General features: G+C 41.8%; 1 protein-coding gene across 2 annotated transcripts in view; it reads left to right on the forward strand.

The window, feature by feature from the left end:
* Nucleotides 1-4,117: 4,117 nt before the first annotated feature.
* ssbp4 (single stranded DNA binding protein 4) overlaps nt 4,118-25,000 on the forward strand; it is a 114,605-nt gene continuing 93,722 nt past the window's right edge. For both annotated transcript variants that reach the window (XM_080769791.1, XM_080769792.1), the window contains exons 1-3: nt 4,118-4,249; nt 19,956-20,028; nt 23,971-24,032. In XM_080769791.1, the coding sequence (XP_080625917.1) occupies nt 4,194-4,249; nt 19,956-20,028; nt 23,971-24,032 (191 nt within the window). In that variant the 5' untranslated portion in view covers nt 4,118-4,193. The remainder of the gene's footprint in view (nt 4,250-19,955; nt 20,029-23,970; nt 24,033-25,000) is intronic.

Here is a 25,000-nt window from a genome sequence, read left to right on the forward strand (position 1 = left end):
GTCTAAGCAAGCTCACCTTTAATACGGCTCCTATCAAGCAGCATTGTAAGGACTGCAGTGGGCCACACGTGCACAGAGAGAGAGAGAGAGAGAGAGAGAGAGAGAGAGAGAGAGAGAGAGAGAGAGAGAGAGAGAGAGAGAGAGACACACACACACACACACACACACACACACAGACAGACAGACAGACAGACAGACAGACAGACAGACAGACAGACAGACAGACTAAGAAAGAGACAGACACTCTGTATGTGGTTTCATCATAGGCATATGTAATGATATAATTACGGGTTTCTCCCATAAATTCCTTTGTGAATCTCTCAGCAACGATACATGCAGAAAGTTGTATAAGATGTTGCATGCTTCTCCAAGGTGGGGCTACTATTATATGAGCTAACGGTTGTGAATTGTCCACGTCAAAAATCTGCCATGGTAATAACAACCAAGTCTAAACCGAAAGATGGCCACACATGCATATACTGTACAGTACAGTATGTGGTTATGGTGTTTGTTTCACATGTCTAATAGCTCAAGAAATATTATTCTAGTGTTTTTTGTCTGGTAATTTCTATATCTTTTCTGTCTTGTTAGAGTTTGTCTTTGAATGGATTTAAGTAGCTTGACCACTAAGCAGAAATGATGTTAGATATGGCTACAAACTTGCCTCACCTTGAGGATTTCATAGTTATTCCCTGAGGTCATTATGCTGAGCATAATATACAGTGGATCAAGCTAGGGCTATAAGAGGGCTAGGGCTATCTGGACAAATGGCCTGTCCTCAGTTAACTACGGTAAATGGTGCATTTATATAGTGCCTTTTTTACATAGATTGTGCATTACAATCACCCATTCATACACTGATGGCAGCGGAAACCATGTAAAGCACCAACCAGCACACCAGGAGCAATTAGGGGTTCAGTGTCTTGCTCAAGGACAGTTCGACACTAACTCTGACTAAAACTAAGACGAGAATTGTTCGTCGACTACCATTTTTCACTGACGAAAACTAAATGAAAACTAAGCTATATGATGACTAAAACTAAGACTAAATATATTGACAATTTTGTCAACAAATAAAAACTAGACTAAAATGTTAAGAAGGGACTAGTTGTCAGGATCTGCCTTCTGTGTGCTGTGTATGTTGTTCTTCAAACTTATTTTGTAGTAATGATATGGTGTTCTTGATTCTTATTTTGAAGTGATGCTTTTGTGTTACCTGTCCTGTAGTAGTTTCCTGCCTTGTCTCACCTTCCCTGATTTTTGGTTCTTTGTTTCACCTGTGTCTTGTTTTCCCCAGCCAATCCTTGTGTTGATTTGAGTTCACCTGTGTCCTGTTAATCGTGTGCCTATTTAAGCCCTGTGTTTGGTTGTGTTCTCTGTTGGATTATTGTCTTGTATCCTGAGTTTCAAAGTTCGTTTGTAGTACTTTGCTCTCCTGCAAACCTCTGTCTAATTTAAACTTCCAGTTCAAGATTCTGACTTCCTCGCATTTGGGTCCTACTTGGAAACCACCTCCTGACACTAGTGGACATGCAAGAGATCCAGTTTAAGTCATATTACAATAGGTTGCATGCTGAAAATAGCTGATCTACAAGCTCACAACGCAGTGCGCTGCGACGCGTTGTGGGCTTGTAGATCGGCTATTTTCAGCAAGTGTAAAAACAGTCATTACGATCCTATGATATTTAGTCGACTAAAACTAGACTAGACACTAAGACATTCCAGGTGACTAAAATGTGACTAAAACTAAATGAAAACAATTCAAGAGACTATGACTAAAACTAAAATCAAAATTTACTGCCAAAAACAACACTGGCCCATTATGTGGTCTCATCAAGACAGCAGCATTGTTTTGAATCCTCCGCAGTGCATCTAGCTTGGCTGGGCTTCCCAACGAACACAATTGGGTGGGTGTGTAAGAGGGTGGGAAACCAGGGTGATCTGTATTCTGACTGTATCGCTTCACTAGTGACCTCTACAGGTTGGCCAGGGCGCCTGAATATCGTGGAGCATTGTGTAACTCCGCATGCACATTACATGATGTCCTCCCGAGTCTTGCTAGTCAGAGTCAGACTGTTGCCTCCAACAATTTTCAAATGCTTCCGTCATATAATTAAATCTGGAGCTGGGGAAATGATCCGGGCTTCTGATTCATCTTTACAGTCACACAAATGTGTTCAAATATAAATCAAAATAAGCTAAGTTTATGGGCCTACATAGCTTTAGCTTGCTGCTTAACAGAAATGGGAATAAAAAAATACAATTTAAAGATATTTTGAAATATATTTTCGTAAACAGAAATGACAAAACGATGACAGCTTTCTTTCTCGGCTGTCGGGATGTGTAGTTAGTTCCAGCATTCGGAGATTGTGGGATAGTTGCCTGCCTACGCAAATACGTCATCCCAGTGAAAACCCTCAGGTAAGCTGACTTTCAACATTGTGTGTATCAGAGATATGCTCATCTACACCCTCCATAAGGAACCAACCAGTAGGGGTCAGCATTGAGGGGGATTACAGTACAAGGTCAGGTTGTGGCCTCCTGGTGGTGCTATAATAGGCCAATGTGAAAAGGGTGCAATTTCTTCTTACGCCTCTGATCATGGCAATTGGATGATTTGAGGCATTTTGTTCCAGAAATGTGTTTTTCAAAAATCCACCTGTTGGTGGCGCTATAACAGGCCAATGTGAAAAGGGTGGGATATATTCCTCAGCCTAGTAAGATTTCACGTAAATTGCATGCTGCGTTCATGATTTGAGGCTTTTTGTTAAAAACGGGCCAAATCCTGCAAACTTTGAAAGCCAATGTTAGCCAATTAGGATGGATAATATGAAATTGCGAACAGATCCATCTTGAGCACGTGACTATAGAGATACTGTGTAACGATTTGTGGGATATTTGGACAGAATCTGGAGGAGTAATATAAAAATGATTTACAAATGTCGGCATCCTTGTGGTGCTATACAAGGCAGATGTAAAAATGCAGGTCAAAGGTTTGTCCTTGGCCTCTAGGGAGGGTGCATGCAACATTTCGCAGATCGGTGCAGTTATAGGTAAAAAGGTAAAAAGCTGCCTCATGGTGGTGCTATAACAGGCCGTTCTGGAAAATTTGGGGCAGCGGTTCATCGTTGGCATCCAGGGAGTGTGTGTAGAAAGTTTGGCATCCGGTGCCGGAGATTAGCTGGTAAAAGACGGACGGACGGACGGACAGAGTGCAAAACATACTTTCCCCTTGCCTTCACCTGGTGGGGATAATGATAATAATGGGGATAAAAAACAGTGTTGTCCAAGACATTTACAAATTTACAATTCAAGTGCTGAGCGAAACAGCAGGAAGAGCTCTATGTGCTCCAGTGTTAGTTTGAGTTGGCATGGATGGAAGATCTTGTCTGTGATACGGAGGAAACACCCTCGATTAGCTCATCACCATCAAATTTAATCTAACAATTCTTCTGAAATCTAAGGCTTAAATTTTCATTGATTATATTCTAAGCGATAAAAGAACAGTGTTCAGTGTTTGTTCACTCCTCACCTCACCTGAAAGTGTGGTTCAGTCTAGTCAGATGTGTTTGTAGTATTGTACTTGGTTTTAATTTCGGTACAAATCATAACATAACGGACTGGGGAGTGACTATTAGTGGGTATGTAAACATGACTTCATTAATACACAGTTGGACTGTTGGAGACAGAAATATATGGTATATCTTATCTGAACATTGCACCTATTGTGAGGTATGGGCTACTAAAAACGAGGCCCCAAAAGTAAAGAGCATAGAGTAGTTTTCTAGTCCCTCTCTCTCTCTCTCTCTCTCTCTCTCTCTCCATGTTTCTGAGGTCAGTAAACAAGAAGTGTGCGTTTCCCTTTAAGAAGCCCCCACCGTTGCGCAGCGGAGGGAGGGAGAGAGGATTTCTAGAACAGCGGCTGAGGAAGAAAAAAAAATCCAACAGCGGACGGTTTCAAGTCCCCCCAATAGAAACTGTGCCTGATTTGTGGCCAATGTTGGAGATGTAGAAAAAAAAAGAAAAAAAAGAAAAAAAGGAGGAGGGTGGGGGGAGGGGGGAGGAGGAGGAGGAGGAGGAGGAGGGGGGGTGAGGAAAAACACTAAAGGGGTAGCTATGGAGATGGAACGTTTTCCTGGCTGCTTTCTCTGACAGGTGTTGAGTGGGGTAAAAGTCTTAAAACAGAATCCAGCATGTACGCCAAAGGTAAAGGAGCTGTCGTCCCTTCCGATAGCCAAGCGAGAGAAAAGTAAGTGAATTATCATGCACTATTTAAACAGTTATTTTTTTATTTTTTTTACCTGCGCCGCGTTGTGATGAGAGGGAACTCCAACTTTCTAAACTAGCTGCCCGTAATTTAAAAGGTGCGTGTGTGAACTGTGTGTGTGTGTGTACTGTACTTGCGTGCGCTCCTGAGTCGGGTTTCCTCGCGCAGGGGCACGTCTCTTTAAACTTTTTTTTGCCTGTTGTTCGCACTTTCTCTCTCTCTCTCCCTCTTTCTCTCTCTCTCATTCTTGGAGAGGATATCCACTAAAAATATGATGTATTTGTGCGCTAACGAAACGCACGCTCCGGACAGGGACAGGACACTTCTGGCTACTTGTTCTGGGTAGTGAAGTCCACACGGAGTAACGCGCACGTTAAACAAGCCGAATTAATTTGATACATTCATTGTATCGCGTTACTGTATGAATGAAATGAGAAGTAGCATTCGCGACCGGGGCTCTTTTGCACTTTGTTTAGGACCGTAATTTGTTTGATACAAGCAGAAATTGCAGAATGGATGAAATGTATCAACAGCGGTTCTACCCATAGATAGACTGTTAGGCTACAGTACGAGGGACTCTTGTAAACTTCTACTAAATTAAGCTATGTATTATTGTTTTCCTCAATTAACCGCAAATTAGAAGTGGCTACTATACCTAGATGTGAGCTAAATTAGCCTACTGTGTGGTTTAATTTGAAGCGTATTAATAGTGCGACTATACCTGCCAATGAAACTGAAAACTTATGTCCCCCATCAGCCAGGGTAAACTTTTTAGCATCCACAGATCCACTCACATGTACAGTATAGAGAAACTCAGAACTCAGTCATGCAACTTTGATGCATCATAGGCTGCTATTTATGACAGTATTTTTACAAGATTGAATGGTTGATTATTAAGCAATGTCCTCAATTCATATATATTTGAATCATCGGAATAATCACTGGAGTCAGCCTATCTGACCCCATGATCTAGCCAGGTCTACATGAAAAGTGATTTATTATCACTTTTCTTATATTCGAAATTGTTGCAGCTTTTCATATTTTCAGTTGTATAGTTGTGGATCAATCATTCATTGAAGTTATGAATGAAACTAGAAGCCGGTGAAATAGGCTATAGCTTTTTTATCATAGGCTACTTTCCACTTTCCTTAGAGAGCTTGTTCAGACTTAGAACCCTGTAAGTGTCCCACCTTTTTGCATCATATAACAGTCAGTCAGACTCTACACTACAGTAGTTGAACAAGGATGGTTCAGGTCCTTTATAGCGGCCAGATGCTATTTTTAATCTTTATTATGTGATTATTAGAGAAGGAGGAGAGATCCATATGTTGCAAAGAAAGTGTACAGTGAAGACACTGTCAGAACTCTGAAAGGTTCTATAATGATGGAGCACATGATTTCATACAGCTGTAATACAAATACAATCTCCAGAGACTGTTGTTGATATACATCACGTTGCCATTCCATTGACTGACTGATCCAGTAATACGGTTTACTTATTTGTTTAGCATATGCTAATCCTTTGCCAAGTGCCACATCTCTATTTATAGCATCCATAAATGGTCCATTTCATTCTGAAATCATATCACTCTGTTGTTGACTAACCCTACAGCACTGTGTGTGTGTGTGTGTGTGTGCGTGTGTGTGTGTGTGTGTGTGTGTGTGTGTGTGTGTGTGTGTGTGTGTGTGTGTGTGTGTGTGTGTGTGTGTGCGACTGTGCGTGTGTGCGCATGTCACCGTGCATGTGTGTGTTTTTGGGGGGAGGGGGGTGAATCCTAAATGAAAACAATCCCATGTGGCTTTATGAACAGCAGGCAAAGTGAACTTTGAACCAGCATAATCATTGCTGTCGGGTGGAAGCCTTGTATGTCCAAAACTGTTATTTTTTATTATAACAATAAAAAAGCCGATCTACAAGCTCACAGCGCTTCTCATCGCGAGGGATTCATGGTGAGCTTGTAGAAATGCTTATTTTCACTGCTTTTCTGCAACACTCTTCTTGTATGATGATTTGAAGTACAGCATTAATTTACTAAAAGTTTAAATATGGAGATACAAGGTTTCCAATACTAAATGCTGCTTTGATATGACATGTTATTGGATGTTCACTATAGGCAGACATTATAGACCACTTGTGTTGTGCACCTGTTAGCTCGTAACACACCAAGTTTTCAAACAGAAGCAAAAGACCAAGGGAGAAAAGACAATAGACTAACATACATGGCATGAGTTTTTACACGGTGCTGCTATTAATTGGACATCAGCTTAATTAACAAATGCACACTCTTTTGGGGCTGAAATCAGAGGAGAGTCCCTCTCCATGGTGAATAATGTACAGATTAATTATTCGACTTTTCAGTAAAATGCAAGTTGTGGATATAAAACATGCCGAGTGTTACTGGTGGTCCTGCTTTCAGGCTTCTGATTGTTTAGTGTGTGAGTTTAATGTGGTTTGTTGTTTTTCTCACACATTGACAAAGATATTCCAAATGACTGTCTGAAACACCACTGCAACATTTCTCAAGTCACAGCAGTGTATGGATGTACAGTAGTAATATGTACAGTATGTGCACCCAGGTGTATGTGTATCCAGGTGTGCATCTATCTATGCACAAACTCAGGTGTGTGTGTGTGTGTCACTGTGTGTGTGCGTGTGTGTGTGTGTGTGTGTGTGTGTGTGTATGTGTGTGTGTGTGTGTGTGGTGTGTGCACGTGTGCGTGCGTGAGCTGGGCAATAATAATTGGGAAGCCCGTATTTTCCCTCCTTATATTAATGAATCAGCACAAAACAGATCTATTAAAATAAATCTATTAGGCTGATTAACCACATGAACCCTGTATTATACTTTATTGTACGACAGAGGTGTACAAAGCTAGCGGCACAAACATGCTGTGAGCTTGTAGATCTGCTATTTATTCTAATGATTGTAAATAATCGGTCATTAATCATGATTTGAAGTCATGATATCGCCCTGCCCTAGTGAGTGTGTGTGTGTGCGTGCGTGCGTGTGTATGTGCGTGCGTGCGCGAGTGCGTGCGTTTATGTATGAATGTACACTGAATGTATACACTGTAACTCACATTCAGGATGTTACTGTGTGTATGTGTATAATGTATGTACGAATCTGTGTCCACCTACAGCACACACCATGTCCAGACATAAAGGCTCTTTTGCCCTTTCCCTCTCACTTGTCTTGTCACCCTAACCTGCACCACAGGGCTAACACGTGTTTCCTTGTAAACGCACTGCTCACAACAGCTGTCTTGATGCATCACTGAATTAGCTCATATTCATACATTTGCATATTCATCTAGTCCTATACATATTCAGATATTTAAAAGAGATGTGGGCCATGTGTGAACCCGTACCAGGGGTTAATTTGAATCACTCAACCCAGGACAACTTTTACATGAAGACTATTAATCTTATGATCAACAGCTGATATCTATCTATCTATCTATCTATCTATCTATCTATCTATCTATCTATCTATCTATCTATCTATCTATCTATCTATCTATCTATCTATCTATCTATCCTTTAGTTTAGAATACTGGACCCCCAGGGGTCCTTGAGCGGGTTCCAGGGGGTCCCCAGCAAAACAAGTAAAACAATTAAGACCTATTTTATTTTAAATGCTGACAAATGTTGACAAATGCACTCTTATGGAGGTCCCTGGCACAAAATCATTTAAAATGGGTCTGCGGCCAAATCCATATACTGTATACTGTATCAAGGAATGGAAATTAGGTGCATATGTCATAAATGACATATCATACAAGACAGACAGATGGATATCAATCATTGCCTGGCTGTCTGTTTTGACGTTTACACCAAGCTTCAGACGATGGAATTCTATTTGTGGACATCACCTTCCTGTGCCATATTAAATTATATTTCAGTCATGTGGAAATGTGTAATTTGATTATCTTTTTAAATGTTGGCTCTTTGACCTGACCGTTAACTTGCTCACTGCACCGGTGAAATCAGCGTGAACTGAAGTGGACTTTTAGATTCCCAGTCATATGGGGCAATATTGTGGCCAGTGCGTGTGACAGTGCATGGTTAAATGAGTTGAAAGAGGACATGTTTTTTATATTTCTTTCTACTATGACTTTTGCATGTGTAAATGAAGTCTAAATTGAGGTTTTTGTATTGCATCTTAATCAATTCCTGAATTCTGTAGATTCATACAAATGTTTCTAAAGCAGTGGTTTTCAAACATTTCAAATGGTGATATTTGTGAGTGGCACACTGTGTAGTTAGCGGCTTGAACTGTTGAAGCAGAGCAAGCAGAGCATATTTCTGTTGGTATATTTATGGAACATAGCCTACAGTGAAGTTGTCCACACAAAGTTTGCTACTACAGGGAAAACTTGCACATGTACATATGATACTCTTTTTTTTTACTCTTTGTTTGCTCTTTCTTGCACTCTATTCTATTCCTTATTTGTTTGCTGTGTTTGCCGTTTGATGTTATATTATATATTTGCTGCTGCATTGTCTGAAAGAAGCCAAACAAAAATAAGTTTTACTCTTATGTACCTTTACACAAGATGTAACAATAACCTTGAGCAGGATCAGACATACAGTGGATGTTATTGTTATGTATGAATTATCTCATAAAGGAGAATCTACTGCAGGAGCTTGTTTATTATTCAAGTACCGCACTGGTAAAATCCTATGTTAATTTAACTCGTGAGAGAGTATACAAAATGGAACCAAATGTACCCTCACTGGTCCATTTAGTTCCATTTGTACACTCACAGTTACATACCTGTAAAAGTGTCCATTTTATACCTATTTCTAACTTAGTAATTTAACTGGGGACCCGCTAGAACCCCTGTCAAGGACCACTGGGTATCCTTGAACCTCAAGTTGAGAACCTGGACTAATAATGGAAGTCCTGGTAGATTATTTATTATTATTAACGTCAATTATTTTATTTGACGTTTTCGGGCCGGGTAGGGCGTAAAATGTATGCTAATTACTAAGGCCAGGGGCCAGCCCAGTTAGGGCCCAGGTAGCTCTGGTCCATAGCTCTATTGCGTTGCATTTAGAGCTACGTTACTCTCAACTTCCGCCGCTCGCATGAATGCAGACCAGCCTCTCGTCTTTAGCGTAAATAAAAATAACGTTTTTGCTACTCACCAAAACAAAGACGGGTTGTGTCATTAGAAAGCCTACTTTCCTTAGTGGGAGCACTCTGAGCCCCCCACCACACATATAAACGGTACTTTTAGTTACTCCGCCTTCTACCGATATTGCCCAGAGAATTTCATGCCAAAAAGTACCGTTTATACATGTGGTGGGGGGCTCAGAGTGTTTCCACTAAGGAAAGTAGGCTTTCTAATGACACAACCCACCTTTGTTTTGGTGAGTAGCAAAAACGTTATTTTTATTTACGCTAAAGACGAGAGGCTGGTCTGCCTTCATGCGAGCGGTGGAAGTCGAGAGTAACATAGCTCTAAATGCGACGCATTAGAGCTATGGACCAGAGCTAGGGCCCAGGTAGGGCCGGGCTGCCGGGCGCAGCTGCGCTAATGACTTTGGGGCGGGCCCATCTAGGGTTTGAATGGACAGGTATCAGTCAAAAGGGAGACATCGAAGAGAAAGGATGGGTGGGGTAGGATCAACATATGGAATGTCAAAAGAGGTCAGCTCCATAGTCCATACATGGAGATCTAAGAGTTTAATAAGGTCAGATCAACGTGGTGTCCGTGAGGTCAGATGTAGAGTTGCTGGCCGGCTCCATATATGCAGATCTAGGTGATGTATTCTCCATGTATGGCTATGCAGGGTTTGATGAGGTCAGTGTCGTGATCTTCATATATGAAGACGGCCATATATGGAGCGTGTCACGAGGCATGACGGACTGATTGACCAAGGCGTGACGGACTGACTGACATGAAATGCAGGTTTTCATAGTAAACTGCGACCTACCGTCGCAATTAGGTACAAAGACCCAATGAATAGTGTTTTCACTCCATGTAAAAGACAAACTATCTTCATCAACTGATTGTTGTGATGCTGTTGTGATATGTTGAGTGACCCTTAAATGTGTTGATTATCAGCTCTGTAAGGTGCTCAGTGTTTCAGTCGCTACAAGCAAGTCTGTCTCGTTGAGTCGTTAGCAGCCACTTAACAAAACAGCTGGAAAGAGAAGGACTGCGTTGATGTCCCATAGCAACATAGCGTTTTAGGTACGAATATACCAGTGTGAGTGTGTGCTTGTGTATGTGTGTTCTGGCACAAAATGTGTGGGTGTACTGTGTGTAATAATGCAGCAGTGGGTACTTAAGTCTTGAAAACAGCTGAAAGAATTGTGTGCAGATATGAAACACACGCACAAACGCACACAGAGTTGTATTACTATACTTGTGAGTACATCAACATTTTAGGCGATTTCATGAATGCCATTTTTATCAAATATTTTGGTCATTTTTAACCATAAGCCAAAAAACCAAAAATAGCAGATCTACAGTACAAAGCCCATAACACGCCGCTTGTAGATCAGCATAACATAACTCTTATCTCTAGCCCCTAAACCTAACCCCTAAATGTCTAATCCTAAACCTAACCACAACCTCAATCTTTTCCTAATCTTCCGTATCTCTTTTTTTTCTCCCAACCATAACACAACCATTTCTCTTGTTGTGAGGACCTGGAAAACGTTTATTTCTCAAATTATGCCATACTTGCGGGGACATTTGGTCCTCACAATACACGCACGCACGCACGCACGCACACACACACACACACGCACACACACACACACACACACACACACACACACACACACACACACACACACACACACACACACACACACACACACACACACACACACACACACACACACACACACACAATATTTATATAGCACACAGGGACCTAGACCTGTATCACACTGCGCTATTTGAGGTGGATTCCATTATTTAGCCAAGGCCTTGCCATAGAACCTGTGTTCAATTGCTACAATCCTTGTTATTCTTTACAGCACAGGTGGTGTATGTAGGTGGGGTATGTGAGGTTGGATGTAACTCAACTTTTGCCCATCCTTGAGAAGTTTAGTGTATAGTGTACAGACTGTATTATTAAACGATAGAAAGAAGCGCGTGCCCTTGTGACCAGAGATAAGATCAACTTATATTGATCCCTGGAGAGAAACACAGAAGAAATTACATGCAATTAATTACTCCTCATAGTCTTTATTTCAGCCTGCATTTATTTAATTTGACTTCAACAGGGATAGTGTGACAGCTTGAAATTTAATGTGACCTCATTATTTAGAAACCTGAACCCATTTTGAAATGTGCACCTCATGAATCTAAAATCCTAATGAAAGGTAGCATTCACAAAAATGTCCGTAGTTTAACCAGAAGTGCCACATTGCACATGACAGACTGTCCTTCAAATGGGTGAGGGGGGCTGGGTTCAAAAACAACATCAGAAAAAGAGAAAAGAACCTGCACCAAATCTGCTCCAAAAGGTATACTTTATTGACGACGTTTCGAGCCAAGCCAATAAATGAAGCCATTTGAATTGAACGGAATCTTTACTCTTTTGTTAACTAACTAGTTTCAAGTTTCTGCAAATTGATTTTCTTGCTGTACTGAAAATAATGAATGGAATTCCATCCAGTAGCATCCTTGAAAATGAAGCAGACTACAGTACATGCTCTGGAAAACGGTCAGGATTAAAGTCAAGTACAGTGAGTTGTGGTCTGAACCTGGTGGTATTGTAGGCTATTGTAGGCAAAAGTGTTAATTTAACTCACTAAATGCATAGATAGATAAACCTGTAATGTTCCATTAACCCATTCAGGACGGGAACCCCTTTTGGTGTTTTAAGGATTAGCCTACGTATGTTATCTATTGAGAAATAGCAGATATACAAGCTCTTAGCGCGGCACCGAGCTTGTAGTTCTGCTATTTTAGAAAAATCGTGAAAATGTGGCGTAAATCTTTTAATATATTCTTTCAGTGCGAATGTTTTTTAACTCAAATCTTTGCTTCTGGGGGGTCCCTGGAAAAACACATTTTCAGATGTGGTGGCCAAATACAGATAATTCTGTGGGTCCTTGACATGAAAAAGGTTGAGCATCACTGACAGTCTGACATAGAAAAAAAATCTGAAAACTTTTAGGATTTAGAAGACAATTTTTTGGAATCGGCCTTAGTCCTAAATGGGCTAAGACGTAAATTAGCATTCCATATTAAAATGTGTATAGTTAATGTTTGTTCTATATTGTTTGTGGGAGGGGGGGGGGGCTTTGAATGTGGGATTAATCCGTTTCTTTTTTTAAAAACAGGAGTTTGCTTTACATCATCTACCCCCTGGCTTGCGTCTCCCCTGTATTTACATGGAGTTTAATGGAGATCTTCAGGTCTGAATGCACGGTTTAGATTTTTCACAGATGGCTCTGCCATCTGCATTTTGGCCTTTTGAGGGAAACATAAAGAGACGCACACTCACACAGGCAGGAACACCGTGCCGGTGCTAAAGAAACCACTGATTTGCACACGCGGCCTTTGACTGACTGCATTTTTTATTTCAATGTGTCAACAGTCAATTAATGCTGCCTTTCGTTGAGCGCTTTTTGTGCATCTGCACAAATTTGTTAGTTTTCTCATTCAAAATAACAGAGACAGTATAAATATTGAAGCTACGTGCCTGAAGTCGGTAATCAGTTTGCCAATATAGTATGGAGTGCTTGTGTACAGTATGTGTATGCTTTTCATTAGTGTGTATACTACAGAGAGTTGAGATCATAAGAAGAGAGAATGTGGATGTGTTTTATTCTCTGTAAAAGATAAATCTTCTGGCTTGGGCGGCTAGTGTAGCGGTCCGGGCACCTAGGCTGCGAAGCCAGCCTGACGGCGTGTCACGGGTTCGAGTCCCGATCCCGACCACCTTTTCCACGTGTCACCTCCCCACCTCCTGTCACCATACTGTAGTGTACACTATCCAATAATGGCCCCAAAATATATCTTATTTTGGTGGCTCAGTCAATGTTAATATATATACCGGTAACCTTTAATCCTCCGCCCAGAGACCCACTGCCCTCTGTCCCTTTTGAGTGAATAGTGTGTATTTTTTACTTTTTGAGTGGTGCAACCACTCCAAGGAACAGTAATGTCAGTGTTCACCTATGTGTGTCTGTGACGTTAATGAGCACCAGTATATGACTATGAGTACCAGTAGGGGCGCTGTTGTGCCAGAAACAGAGAGAGGGATAGTGCTGCACTGTTGCCTGCTAATGAGAGAGAGAGAGAGAGAGGTGGGGAGGGGGAGTTGCACCACTCAGTTCACACGGGTGTGATTTTTACTCTTTCGGTGAAATGAGCGAGACGTCAAGCGATGACGTGTTGGCAGCAGTGTCCAAGGCAGGTGAAGAGATCCATGTTTGTATGTGGTGGGTGGGAGAATGAAAGCCAACGATAGGAGGTGAGTGGGGTGGACGGTGCATATACTGTACAATTCTTCGTGTGTGTTTGTTCATGTATGCAGTGTGTGTTAGTGTGTGTTGACTGTTTTCGTGTGTGTTTGTTCATGTATGCAGTGTGTGTTAGTGTGTGTTGACTGTTTTCGTGTGTGCGTTCGTGTCTGTGTGCGTGTGTGCGTGATGTCTGGATTAACCCATGGCTAAAGCCATGTGTGTTTACACCCTGCTTATTGACAATGATTTGTTTTGACAAAGGAAACAGCCATAACAAAGCCAAGCAAATATAAACAGTGTGTGTATCTGGTGTAAGCCTTGGCTGATAACGGCTTTACAGTAGCACAGGTGCCTTGACGAGGCATCAGCTCTGTGTCATTCACCTATATGTGATATGTTTATTCTGGGGCAGAAACCTCTTATCTCCATATTTTTACTTTTTGTGTTTTTTCGTACATTAACGCCGCACTTGATGATATAGCGCCAAGCATTAACTTGACTACAAGCATTAAAGACGTAGGGAAATGGAAAAATATGTGCATTTTAGTTTCACTCTGAAAGCTGTGTGTTTTTGAACCAATCAGAACGTCGCATCCCTTCAGGTTATGGGATGTAGCTCCACTATGTGCGCCGCGTGACACATACGCTGATTTTGTTTGTTTACATGTCATAGAGAGACAGGCAGCTAAGCTTGTGGCTTATTTGTTTTCAGATACATATTTTAGCGTGATGATTATAAGTTTAAAACGATTAGCCTACTGTCTGGATGTAATCTTGAATGAGATTATGAACTGAGTAGTTCTGTAATGTAATCAACATCAGCTGTGTTGGGACGGACGTGCAGCAATGGGAATCAACCAGGTGAATGTTTTCCCATTGTTTTGGCATCCATTGTTAGGAATACCCATATGATGACCACGGATATGCTCTAAAAGTGTGAAAAACATATTTTTCATTTCACTAGGTCTTTAAAAGTAGCAGATTCATGCAATATTCTGTATACTGTGGTACATTTCTGTTTTATTTATTTTATGCTGTCCATGTCAAGTTTTATCCCCTCTTTTTTGATGAGAAAAATTGCAAAACTTTGAATAAAGAAATAGTTTTAAAAAAAGTAGCAGATCCGCAAGCGACGCATTTTGAGCTTGCGTGATCTGCTACTTTTGCTATTTCTTTCTTTGAATCGTGAAAAGTAACTGTTTCCACTTGACAGAGACGATATGCACAGATGGGTAACTACTTTCACTCATTCAACACGTATGCACATACATTTATGAAAGATCCGCGATCCAATGCAGAAGAAGGTGCAAAACGAGCTCATCCCAAAACCTCTGTCCCTCACTTCCGACGTTGCATACCTTATCTAACCCGGCATACTCTCGGGTTCTCGTGAATTATTCAGTCGAAGACAGGAAAGTTAATTTGCTAACTGTCTGTGGTTTAACCATCTAAACTGCTGGCTGAGGGGGTGCTCGGGTCTCTGGAGGCCATGGGGAAGGAGCAGCGACGGAGGTATAAGGGGGCTACATGGCACACAGCCTGGGGCAAGACGTCAGGTGTCTTCCCTGAGAACGAGACTGGGGGGGATCGCCTTGATGTGTGGACACAGAGCAAAGTGTTTCGTTAGTCTGGGAGATGTGGGCCGGGTGAACACGACAGCGGTGGGGGGATAAAATGTAGTGTAGAAATTTTCTTCCCCCACTTTCAGTCTTATATTCCCACTGTGTGACAGAATGGGTCAAATGATCCCTTGGTCTCTGGGGCAGAGAGAGAGAGAGAGGGAGAGAGAGACCTTTTGACCTTTAAAAGCACCTTTATTAAAACTCTATGCAGTACATAAAATAGAGAGAGAGAGAGAGGGGGGGGGGGGGGGGGAGAGAGAGAGAGAGATGGGGCGAATAGGTATCTATGATAGGATTGCGCAATAACCAGTCGATAGCCTACATGGGGGTTGTAGTTCACAGATGTAATCTTAGCCATTGGTTGGTCAGCTGAGGAGAGAGTGGCTGTGGTAATTCTGCTTACTCCAGTGATGTCACCAGAGTAAACGCCATGGATGTGAAAATACAACCCTTCCTTCCTGTTTCTTACTGCCATACCCTTGTCAGCTGCGACATTGTCCTTGTTCACTGCATTTAAGGGCAAAATGGAGATCTTGACCTCATAAAATATGAATTAGGTTAATGTGATAGCCGCCATAGACCGTATGGGCATGCCCTGCCATGATGCATCATGGTATGTACTTGTATCGTAAATATTGTTGTTTCTATATAGACTATGATAACCATCAGACTGAAAAGCATGGAAAGAGTGTTAGTGTGGCTTTAATCTCTATGACACAGGTCTTGTTCAGTATAGTGTAGCTCCCATATTACCTCACTGGCTCATCTTTATCTGCTTATCATCTACATGGAGGCAGATAACATCCACAGGCCCTTCTCCTTGCACCAACGCAACACATTCTCTCATTGACCCAAAGCTACACTTATACTGCTTCTGACGGAGTAACAAAAGGTGTGCCCTGAAGCCTGGATTGAACGTGTGTTCTTAAATAATGCATTGCTGCGGGGGCAGGTGCCCATCACTGGGGCCTATAAACCCATTCAGATCACAGAAGGCTCCACCTGCATGAAAATTTCATGGGCACAGAGCTCATGGTTGTCTCTGTTCGCAGCTGTACTGTGTGGACCTGGCATATAGGAGCTGACGCCCGCCGCTGGGTATTTCACACCATGCAGAAGCCCTTTTTCTTTACAAGTTTTACAGCAGCTGACTCCTCTCTTTATCAGCAACCCAGGGAGCCTAAACTCCCTGTGAATCTCTTAGTCTAGCCACTTTTCACCCAAAAGTTCCAGCGGCTGGAAGAACTAAATAGTTAAGGAACTAAAGCGTTCTGCGACTGAGAGTGTGGCAGTGTTTTATTCCACCATTTGGTGCTCTATACTGACATCCGGCCACAGACCCACCCTCCCAAGCTCATTCTGTTCCTCATTAGGCCAAAGCACCTCCACCATTGAAGCAATCGTTTTGTTCTTTATTTACATTTACTGTAGTCAATATTGGAGCTTACCATTACCCTGAATATGCCAGCTAAGACAATATCTGAAAAGATGCAGGCTTTTTACTTACAAGTCTTTCTTGTGTATTTATCCTTTTGAATTCCTTTTCGATAAACTAATCAGTCAATCAAATCAATCAATCAATGATAGAGCTAGGTTCCAAAGTAACTGATGGAGACTGTTCATTCAGCAATCAAAAAACATGCTGGGGATTGTTGATCAGAGCAAACCTCAGAATGTCGCAAATCTTTGATTTCAATTAATGTTCCCATTTGGTAAAAGTAAAATAAAAGTGACTACAGCAGAGAAGAAAGCCCTTAAAAAGTAAAGCAGAGAAGAAAGCACTTAAAAGTCAAGCAGAGAAGAAAGCACTTACAAATGTTTCTCTCCAGGCTTGCTTGCTCACATTATGGGTATGTTTAAATGGCAATTTCAAATGGCAAACTGTCACCACAGACAACTTTTAATTAAATGTGGCTGCACTGATCTTATAAACACTGTTGTTCACTTTCACCCAAGGTACTGAAACCGTCCATATGAGATTAATATTAATTTTTACAGCCAGTAATTTGTACATTGCTATATTCACCTGGAACGCGCCGTGATGCCCTTCAATGACCACAAGCCTAACCTGACAGTCCTTCAGAGGAAAACAACACCACGCTAACAAAGAGACATTCTTCACACGGAAAAACTAAAATTCGTACTTTCTTTGTACTTGAAATGGTTGTTGATATAGTTGTATCTGATGTAACAGTGAGACATTTTAGAAGGCAGTGTGTGTGATCTGCAAGTCAAAACTGGTTTGGACCAGCTGGAGGATATAATCAGTGGGTGATGTCCTGGAGTCTGGAGATGACAGAGAACCAGGTCGTTCTACTCTGGTTTGGCTCATTATTGATTCAATCCGTATCAGGCGACATCAACCCAAACATCATAACTCTGCGTCTGCTCTGGCCTCCCAGGGATGTGATCGGCATGAAGAACAGCGCCTGGCCAGTGCAAGTCGCTCTGCTGTACAACAGTGGCTCTCAACCTTTTTTTCTTTTCTTTTTTTGACAGCTCCAATGACTGGCCGTGTGTGTCCCTATGTCCCTAACTCCCTATGTATGTCTGTTTGCAGTAGGAACAGCTGCAATACCGCTGAGTGACTACCTTCAAGTGACGCTGTATAGTATAGTTGCACCGTGCAGTTCACATGGGTGTGATTTTGTTAAAAATTTCTGTCCAGTTTTTTTGTCCACACTGTGTGTGTAAACACAAACTTTGTCCTAACACAAACATTAAATGCCATTGACAATGAATGGACAATTTTGAGTGTTTGTGTAAACACAACAACAATGCAAACATTGGAGATGGAATGAGATGATGTATGATGATGTACGTACAATGATAAGAGCACCCTCCTCTTTTGCTCTGGACCACTTATTTCAAACAATCTTCAAGGTCATCCCCACCACACCTTCCCACAACAATATTATACTGTATATAATATTTTCCATATAATATGTATGTAGAAAATTCCCTATAGCTACATTTAATAGCTTTATTTGTGCAGGATTTTTCAGGCACCTATAGTCATCTTTAGGACCCAGTTTATTTAGTTCAGGCTTCTGCATGGGCACTCAGTTCTGCAGGACCCCAATTGTGAAGCTGTGTCTACTGGGCAGCTCACATGTAGCTACAGACAAACAGGAGGACCAGAAATTCAGAATGTCTTCTTGAGGAAGTTACAATATTGATTGATGTTGTAAAAGTTCATGGTAAAATAATTCATATGTATATTATTTAAAAAGTTAATTCCTATGCTACAGCCATGCTAAAGTTACTAATATTAGCTTTCTAATGTCCTTAGTTTCATGAGGCTTTGTTTAAGCTAAGGTTTGAAACATAACTTGCATAAGTCTGTGATTTACATGATTCTGTACCTTTTAGTGTGGTTCAGTGTGCTAAAGCTACATTACTGGCCTGTTACCTACACTAGGGCTGGCCTATACTATAGCCTACTATTCAGTTACAGGCTAATTGAGTATACACCCAACTGTAATCATTTTCTTCTTTGGCTTTCATTTCCTAATATCCCACATTTGTATTTCTGTCACTGTATTTCAGATACCATTCATTCATCATAAACCAACCCTGTCTGTTTGTACCTCCTATCAAACATATAAAATCTATAATGCCACAATCACTGTCATCCTTGAGTCCAAGCTCCCTGACCAGAGCCCTGTGGTATATATAGCATAACCCCCTAAGCATAAACAAGGCTACAGCCTCCATTAAGGCTACTATTTTTTACAATGTATATTGCATAGCCTATAAGAACTTAACACAGTCATTTATATTTTCCATAACACTATGGCTATTTTTGGCTAGTGTTTAAGCATTTTGTGGTTAAGCATTTTTGATGGACTTGGATGAAATATTATTTTTATATATTTTTATACATAAAGTTTCAATATATATTGAATCATTTTAAGCCCTGTTTGTCCCTGGTTGACAAACGGGGCAGTAGAACAGATGAAAGCTGAAGATTTCACAGGGTTGATCACATGCTGGTGCCTGTCCAGAGTCCAGTCATTGTACTACTAAATGTACTCCATCCATAGACTGTAGTAGTGTTACTTATGCCCCCAAGCAGACATAAATAAAAACACGGAAGGGGTGTACGGCGGTCCATCTCCGGTCCAAAACTCGGAGACATGTTGGAATGGTACCACTAATGGACACCAAAAATGTCAGATATTCAGCGAGCTGCGTGCTGGTGTGCGGGGGAACAAACTCCCGCTGTGAGCGAGCATTTTTCCTTTCCTTTGTTTTTGTGGGAGTCTTCTTCGTTGTTTTGGTTTCAGCCTTTATGTCTCAATGGTGCAGTTCCTCAAACCAGAGGGATATGGCACGATGCCACGGAGGCTCTTTAGCTCAGAATTGTGAGGGCTTACATCACATAATCGCTGTTCCTCAATGAGCATGTTGAGCTTTTACACCGTAAAACCTGACAAAGTGGTAATATTTTAGCTGTAATTTTGCTTTGCTATAAATTAGTTTGAATGTACTAGCCGGGGAAAACAAAATAGGGATTGAGGCGTTTCTAAGAACATTTGGAAGGATGTGTAAATAATTTGAACCAAGACACTGATTCCCCCCCCCCTCTCTCTCTCTCTGTCTATTGTGTCTGTTTTGCAGGTTAGCTTTATATGTGTACGAGTATTTGCTGCACGTCGGCGCACAGAAATCAGCACAGACCTTCCTGTCAGAGGTAAGAAGTGCTTTTCATATTGACTTCCTGTAGTCAGCGGATGAATGGTATTCCTACTCTATTGTATGGCCAAACATGGAATTCACATTATGAGGCGCCCTGGGGTCAACTGTTGGGTAATCTCACCATTGTATCGCATCAGGTCATTTATTATCCCAACAACACAAGTATAGCAATATCATCAAATCAATGAGCCAGGACCGGTTGCTATAACAGTGGCAAATAGTTTAATACACATCATTTAACCTCATGGACCCCACCGTGCCAATTTTAGACATAAATCTGTCAAAAGTACCACGATCTGCCATTTAAAAAAATATATATATATATAATGAATTATTATTATTGTACAGTATGTGGTTATTGTTAAATGTAACTTTCAGGCAGTTCTGCAGCTGGACTATTTAGTCTGACATTATCCCCTGAACAGTGAGTTCAAGTCTCTAATGTGCTGCATCCTCTTCCTTAATGGACGTCCTTCCTGATAATGGTCCCTGCGTGTCCAAGCCTTCTCCTCCACAACACCTCACTGCCCTGTTGCCTTTATTCAGCTCCACTTAATACACTCACTGTGAGGGCCTTATTGGCAAAGGCCGGTGCATATAATCTGCTATTTGGGTTTTACAATTTCGGAGTAGAGCAGCACAGACGGAGGATCAGTGATGGGCTGTGTCATGTCGTGAGCATTGAAAAGTTACCATGTGGCACATGGATGACGTGTGTAAATGAGCGGTTGCTACTAGTGGCTGAGTGAAAATAATGATTCAGCTGCACATGCACGAGTGGGACTGGGATCCCATGCTGAAGCACAAAAACTGCACCGGTGTAACACAATAGCGATGATCCCGGTTGTGTGTGGCTTTGTGGCACTATAATGCTTCAGATTAATGGGCTTTGTAATAACACATAAGAACTTTAATTAAGTTACAACAAATGTTGGCGTGTGAAGTGCTAACCATGTACATCTACCATTTAATACTAGCTACAAGCTATCCTTTCTCCCGCTTGCTGGATTAGTATGGTGATTGTTGAAAGATGTAGAATGTTTAAAGAGTGTATTGCCCCAACATATGAATAAACAGCACTACTTTTATATCATTATGTTGGTAATGCACATTGATTGATCTATTGGCAATCAATCATATTTTGACAGTCTACACTTGAGTGTCTTTCACGCTAATTGTATCTGGGAGGAATGTTTTTTGAATGTTTTTGATCACCGCACCTGTAGGAAATAGTAACACCTCTTTCAGTTGTAAGTTTTCAAAGACAGATAGTCTGTCAGGCAGGCAAGCAGGCAGGCAGGGCCGGAGGCTGTCCCCACTGCCAACAACCAGGAAAAGAGCTAAAATATGAAGAGATGGGGAACAGCACTGGGAGATTAAGTAGCAGGACTGAAGAGAGTCTTGCTGATTGCAGAACCCTTCTGGGTGAATCTCCTCCCAGAGATTGAGTGTTATTGGTGTGCTGCTGGAAAGGGGTTAAGTTCTGGGTCATAGACAACTGGAGACACGCACGCATGCACGCGCACACACACACGCACGCACGCACAGTGTAGAAACACACATTCCATCCACGAGGCATGGGTACTGAGCCTACTGAGTTAATCTGATGTCAGTTGTTGGTATTGTACGCATACACTGCAATTAAGAAGAAAAGTTGAAATATGGAAAATAGAAGGTTTCTGCCTGACAGCGACGATATACAGTATATATAGATGTCGTCATGGTCCATGGTTATACTAAGTTACAGTCGGGTAAGAGTTTCATTTTACTCACAGTCAAGATCATAAATAAAGACTTAAGGATAAGAGCAGCTCCACATTTTGCCTCCACCTTCCACGGCCACCGGCTCTTAGTTCCAACGATAGCCTTCAAGGTCTTGAGAAATTCTTCCGTGTGATCAGAAGCAAAGTGTCGCAATAAATCATGATTCACTCAGCATTCAATTACCCTGTTAATATTCACCCGTCAATCTCACATCCATTCCACACAGGTCAGATCATCTTTTTCCTGGGTTTTCTCCTCGGCACTTTGGCTCTCTCTTTTGTGTTGTAATCTTCCCTTGCCCAGTGGAGGAAGACCAAGCACTCTGTTTTTAGAATACCACAGTGTAAAACTTTCCCCCCCTGTCCTGCACACTTAGAGTATAACTCTATTGATGTCAAAATAATATACATGCTGTAAATGTATGCAACCCCCCCCCCCCCCCCCCCCCCCCAAGAGGCAATATTTGCCTCTGTGCTTATATTAGTGGAGTAAAAAATAATAATACTCAAGTTAAGTTCCTAAGCACAGTGTTTGAGTACATGTATTTACCCAACCTAGTAGTACAACCTCTCTCAGTGTCTCAGCGTTAAATGAACACTCAGGACTTCACAGTGTACTGTAGTACAGTTACTAGGACAGATAAGGGTGTTCTATTCCCACAATGTGTGCTGAGGGAAGGGAACCCACACCTGCTCAGCAGGCTCTATTGGACTCTGATATCTCAATTAGCCTCTGTACCTCCCTAAGAGTGCACATGGAATGCACCCTCACTCACTCATCCTCTCTCTCTCTCTCTCTCTCTCTCTCTCTCTCTCTCTCTCTCTCTCTCTCTCTCTCTCTCTCACACACACACACTCACACACTCACAGATGCACAATCGTGCACAAGTAGTCATACAGTACACACAAGTGCTGTATTCCCTAACCTGAGAGGTCTTCACTACCCAATGTGGCACTCCGTGTAGCTCTATTTAATCGCGTTTCAATTCAACAGGCACACACACACACACACACACACACACACACACACACACACACACACACACACACACACACACACACACACACACCAATTTACTACAACATACCAGATCTCAAGATAACCTTATGCTGAATGATACTGCCTTCAAGATGTATGCTCCACATATATGGAATAATTGTCAAGAAAAGTTGAAGTTGGATGTCTTTGTTTCATTTTCTATTGAAAAAGAAAGAAAACAGCTTATGCACCTGCTTTTGTGATATTTGGTTTTAAGGGTTTTTTTTGTGTGTTTTTGTATTATATCTTTATGTACCTTGTTGACTACCGGTATGTCAGGTATGTAAAACCATTGTAAAATCACCTTGGTCTCAGTTGGATTCCCCTGGGAAAAATAAGTAAATAAATAAAACGTAACACATCACCATGGCAGAAAACAATGCTATTGAATATAGACTTTACAATAATAAGTCTTTAGTTATTGCAACTGTAGGTTGCAGATTACTATGAAAACCTGCAAAACCTGTCAGTCCGCCCATCCGTCAGTCAATCCGTCACACCTCCATATATGAACATTCAGCGAAAATAGCCCATCTGCAGCAATACGCTTGTAAATCGGGTGTTATCGAGTGGCTTATTTTTGGTATCCGCCGAGAACAAGGGTGTCGTAAGGCCTATTCGTACTCCAGTTTTAGGTGATAAGGTGACCACTGAAACGGTGGTTAGTAAAAACTGAGAGATGTCTTAGGGTGAGCTGTGCGTCCGTGTGTGCATGCCTGCGTGTAAAGCAGAATAGCTGCTATCTTTGGCTGGATCTTATCTCAGTGTCCAGATACAGGCTGGAACTCGGTGGGTCTCTAAAGGCCTCTGGATAGGACTGCTGCTTGGAGACGACAGAGTGTCTGATCCACACTTAACTGCACTGACCGACTCTACCTACCTGTGTCCATTACTGCCTGTTCCTCTCTCTGACAGTCGGTCCCCCTGTTTGTCTGCCCACAGTGTGTTTGGAGTGAAGTTTTACTAAACAAACACTACAGTACATCATAATGCCATGTCACACTGCAATGCCTAATGGTTTTGTTTCCCTCCCTTCTCCCCTCTGTTCATGTATCCTTCTTTCTTTCCTTTCTCTCCCATGCCCCCCTCTCCCTCCCTCCCTCCATCCCTCCCTCTCTCTTTCTATCTCCTACAGATCCGATGGGAGAAGAACATTACACTAGGGGAACCTCCAGGATTCCTACACTCATGGTGGTGGTACGTGTTCATTTATTACCTTTTAATACCCGTTACTTCAAAGAGTTTTATTGTGACCGAAGGTCCTGTTCTGACATTCCATATGTTGATCCTTCCCCATCCATCCTTCCTCTTAAATGTCTCCCTTTTGGCTGATACCTGTCCATTTAAACTCTAGACGGGCCTTCTCCAAAGTTATTTGTGCAGCCTTGCCCGGCAGCCGGCGAAAACTTCAACAGGCCCTAAAATTAAGGCCCGGCCCTACCTGGGCCCTCATCAAACCCTGTACACTATTAGATCTCCATATATGGAGCTGACCTGTTCTGACATTCCATATGTTGATCTGACCTCATCAAACCCTTTACACTCAAGACATACTCAAGACATAGTGTAGACTAGAGTAAGGGAGTTTACTCATTTTCTTCGAAGGACGGCATTGGACGAGTTTTATTAAAAGTCACAGGTCGCCTAGAACGACATTGTACCAGTTATTAGTTTATAATGCATCCAGCATCGCTAGTATTATTTTTACCGGTTCTTTGCGTCTCCGTCGCCTGGCAACGCTTTGCGTCCGCATTGTGATGTCATTGAATATTTTCCCTCCGTCTTTAGCGACGATCTTTAGCGCCGTCTTTCTCGGAATTGAAGCTCAACTTGAGGTGATCATACAAAACATCAATATTTTAGGAGCTCAATAAATAAATCCCTGTGGCCTCGCAGTACTATATTAGCGCTTCTGATTACAGCCAAAGTATCTATTGGCTGCCCCGGAAATGATTGATTGTTACTTCCGGTTCATCAAATCAGCTGGTGGCTCTTCAAAATAAGGGCTTACGGCTGAAAAGCTCGATGGTGGCAGAGACCTGGTGGGGAAAGAGATAATATAACTACAAATTGTCATTCCGATCTTCTGGTGGCTGGTCTCAAAAGTTTGTCTCGGAAAGCGTGCACCTCCAGATGTCCTGGGACTCCGAACTATATAGTTTGGA

Source organism: Protomyctophum bolini (genome assembly GCF_963924005.1).
Source record: "Protomyctophum bolini genome assembly, chromosome: 8".
Taxonomy (NCBI): domain Eukaryota; kingdom Metazoa; phylum Chordata; class Actinopteri; order Myctophiformes; family Myctophidae; genus Protomyctophum; species Protomyctophum bolini.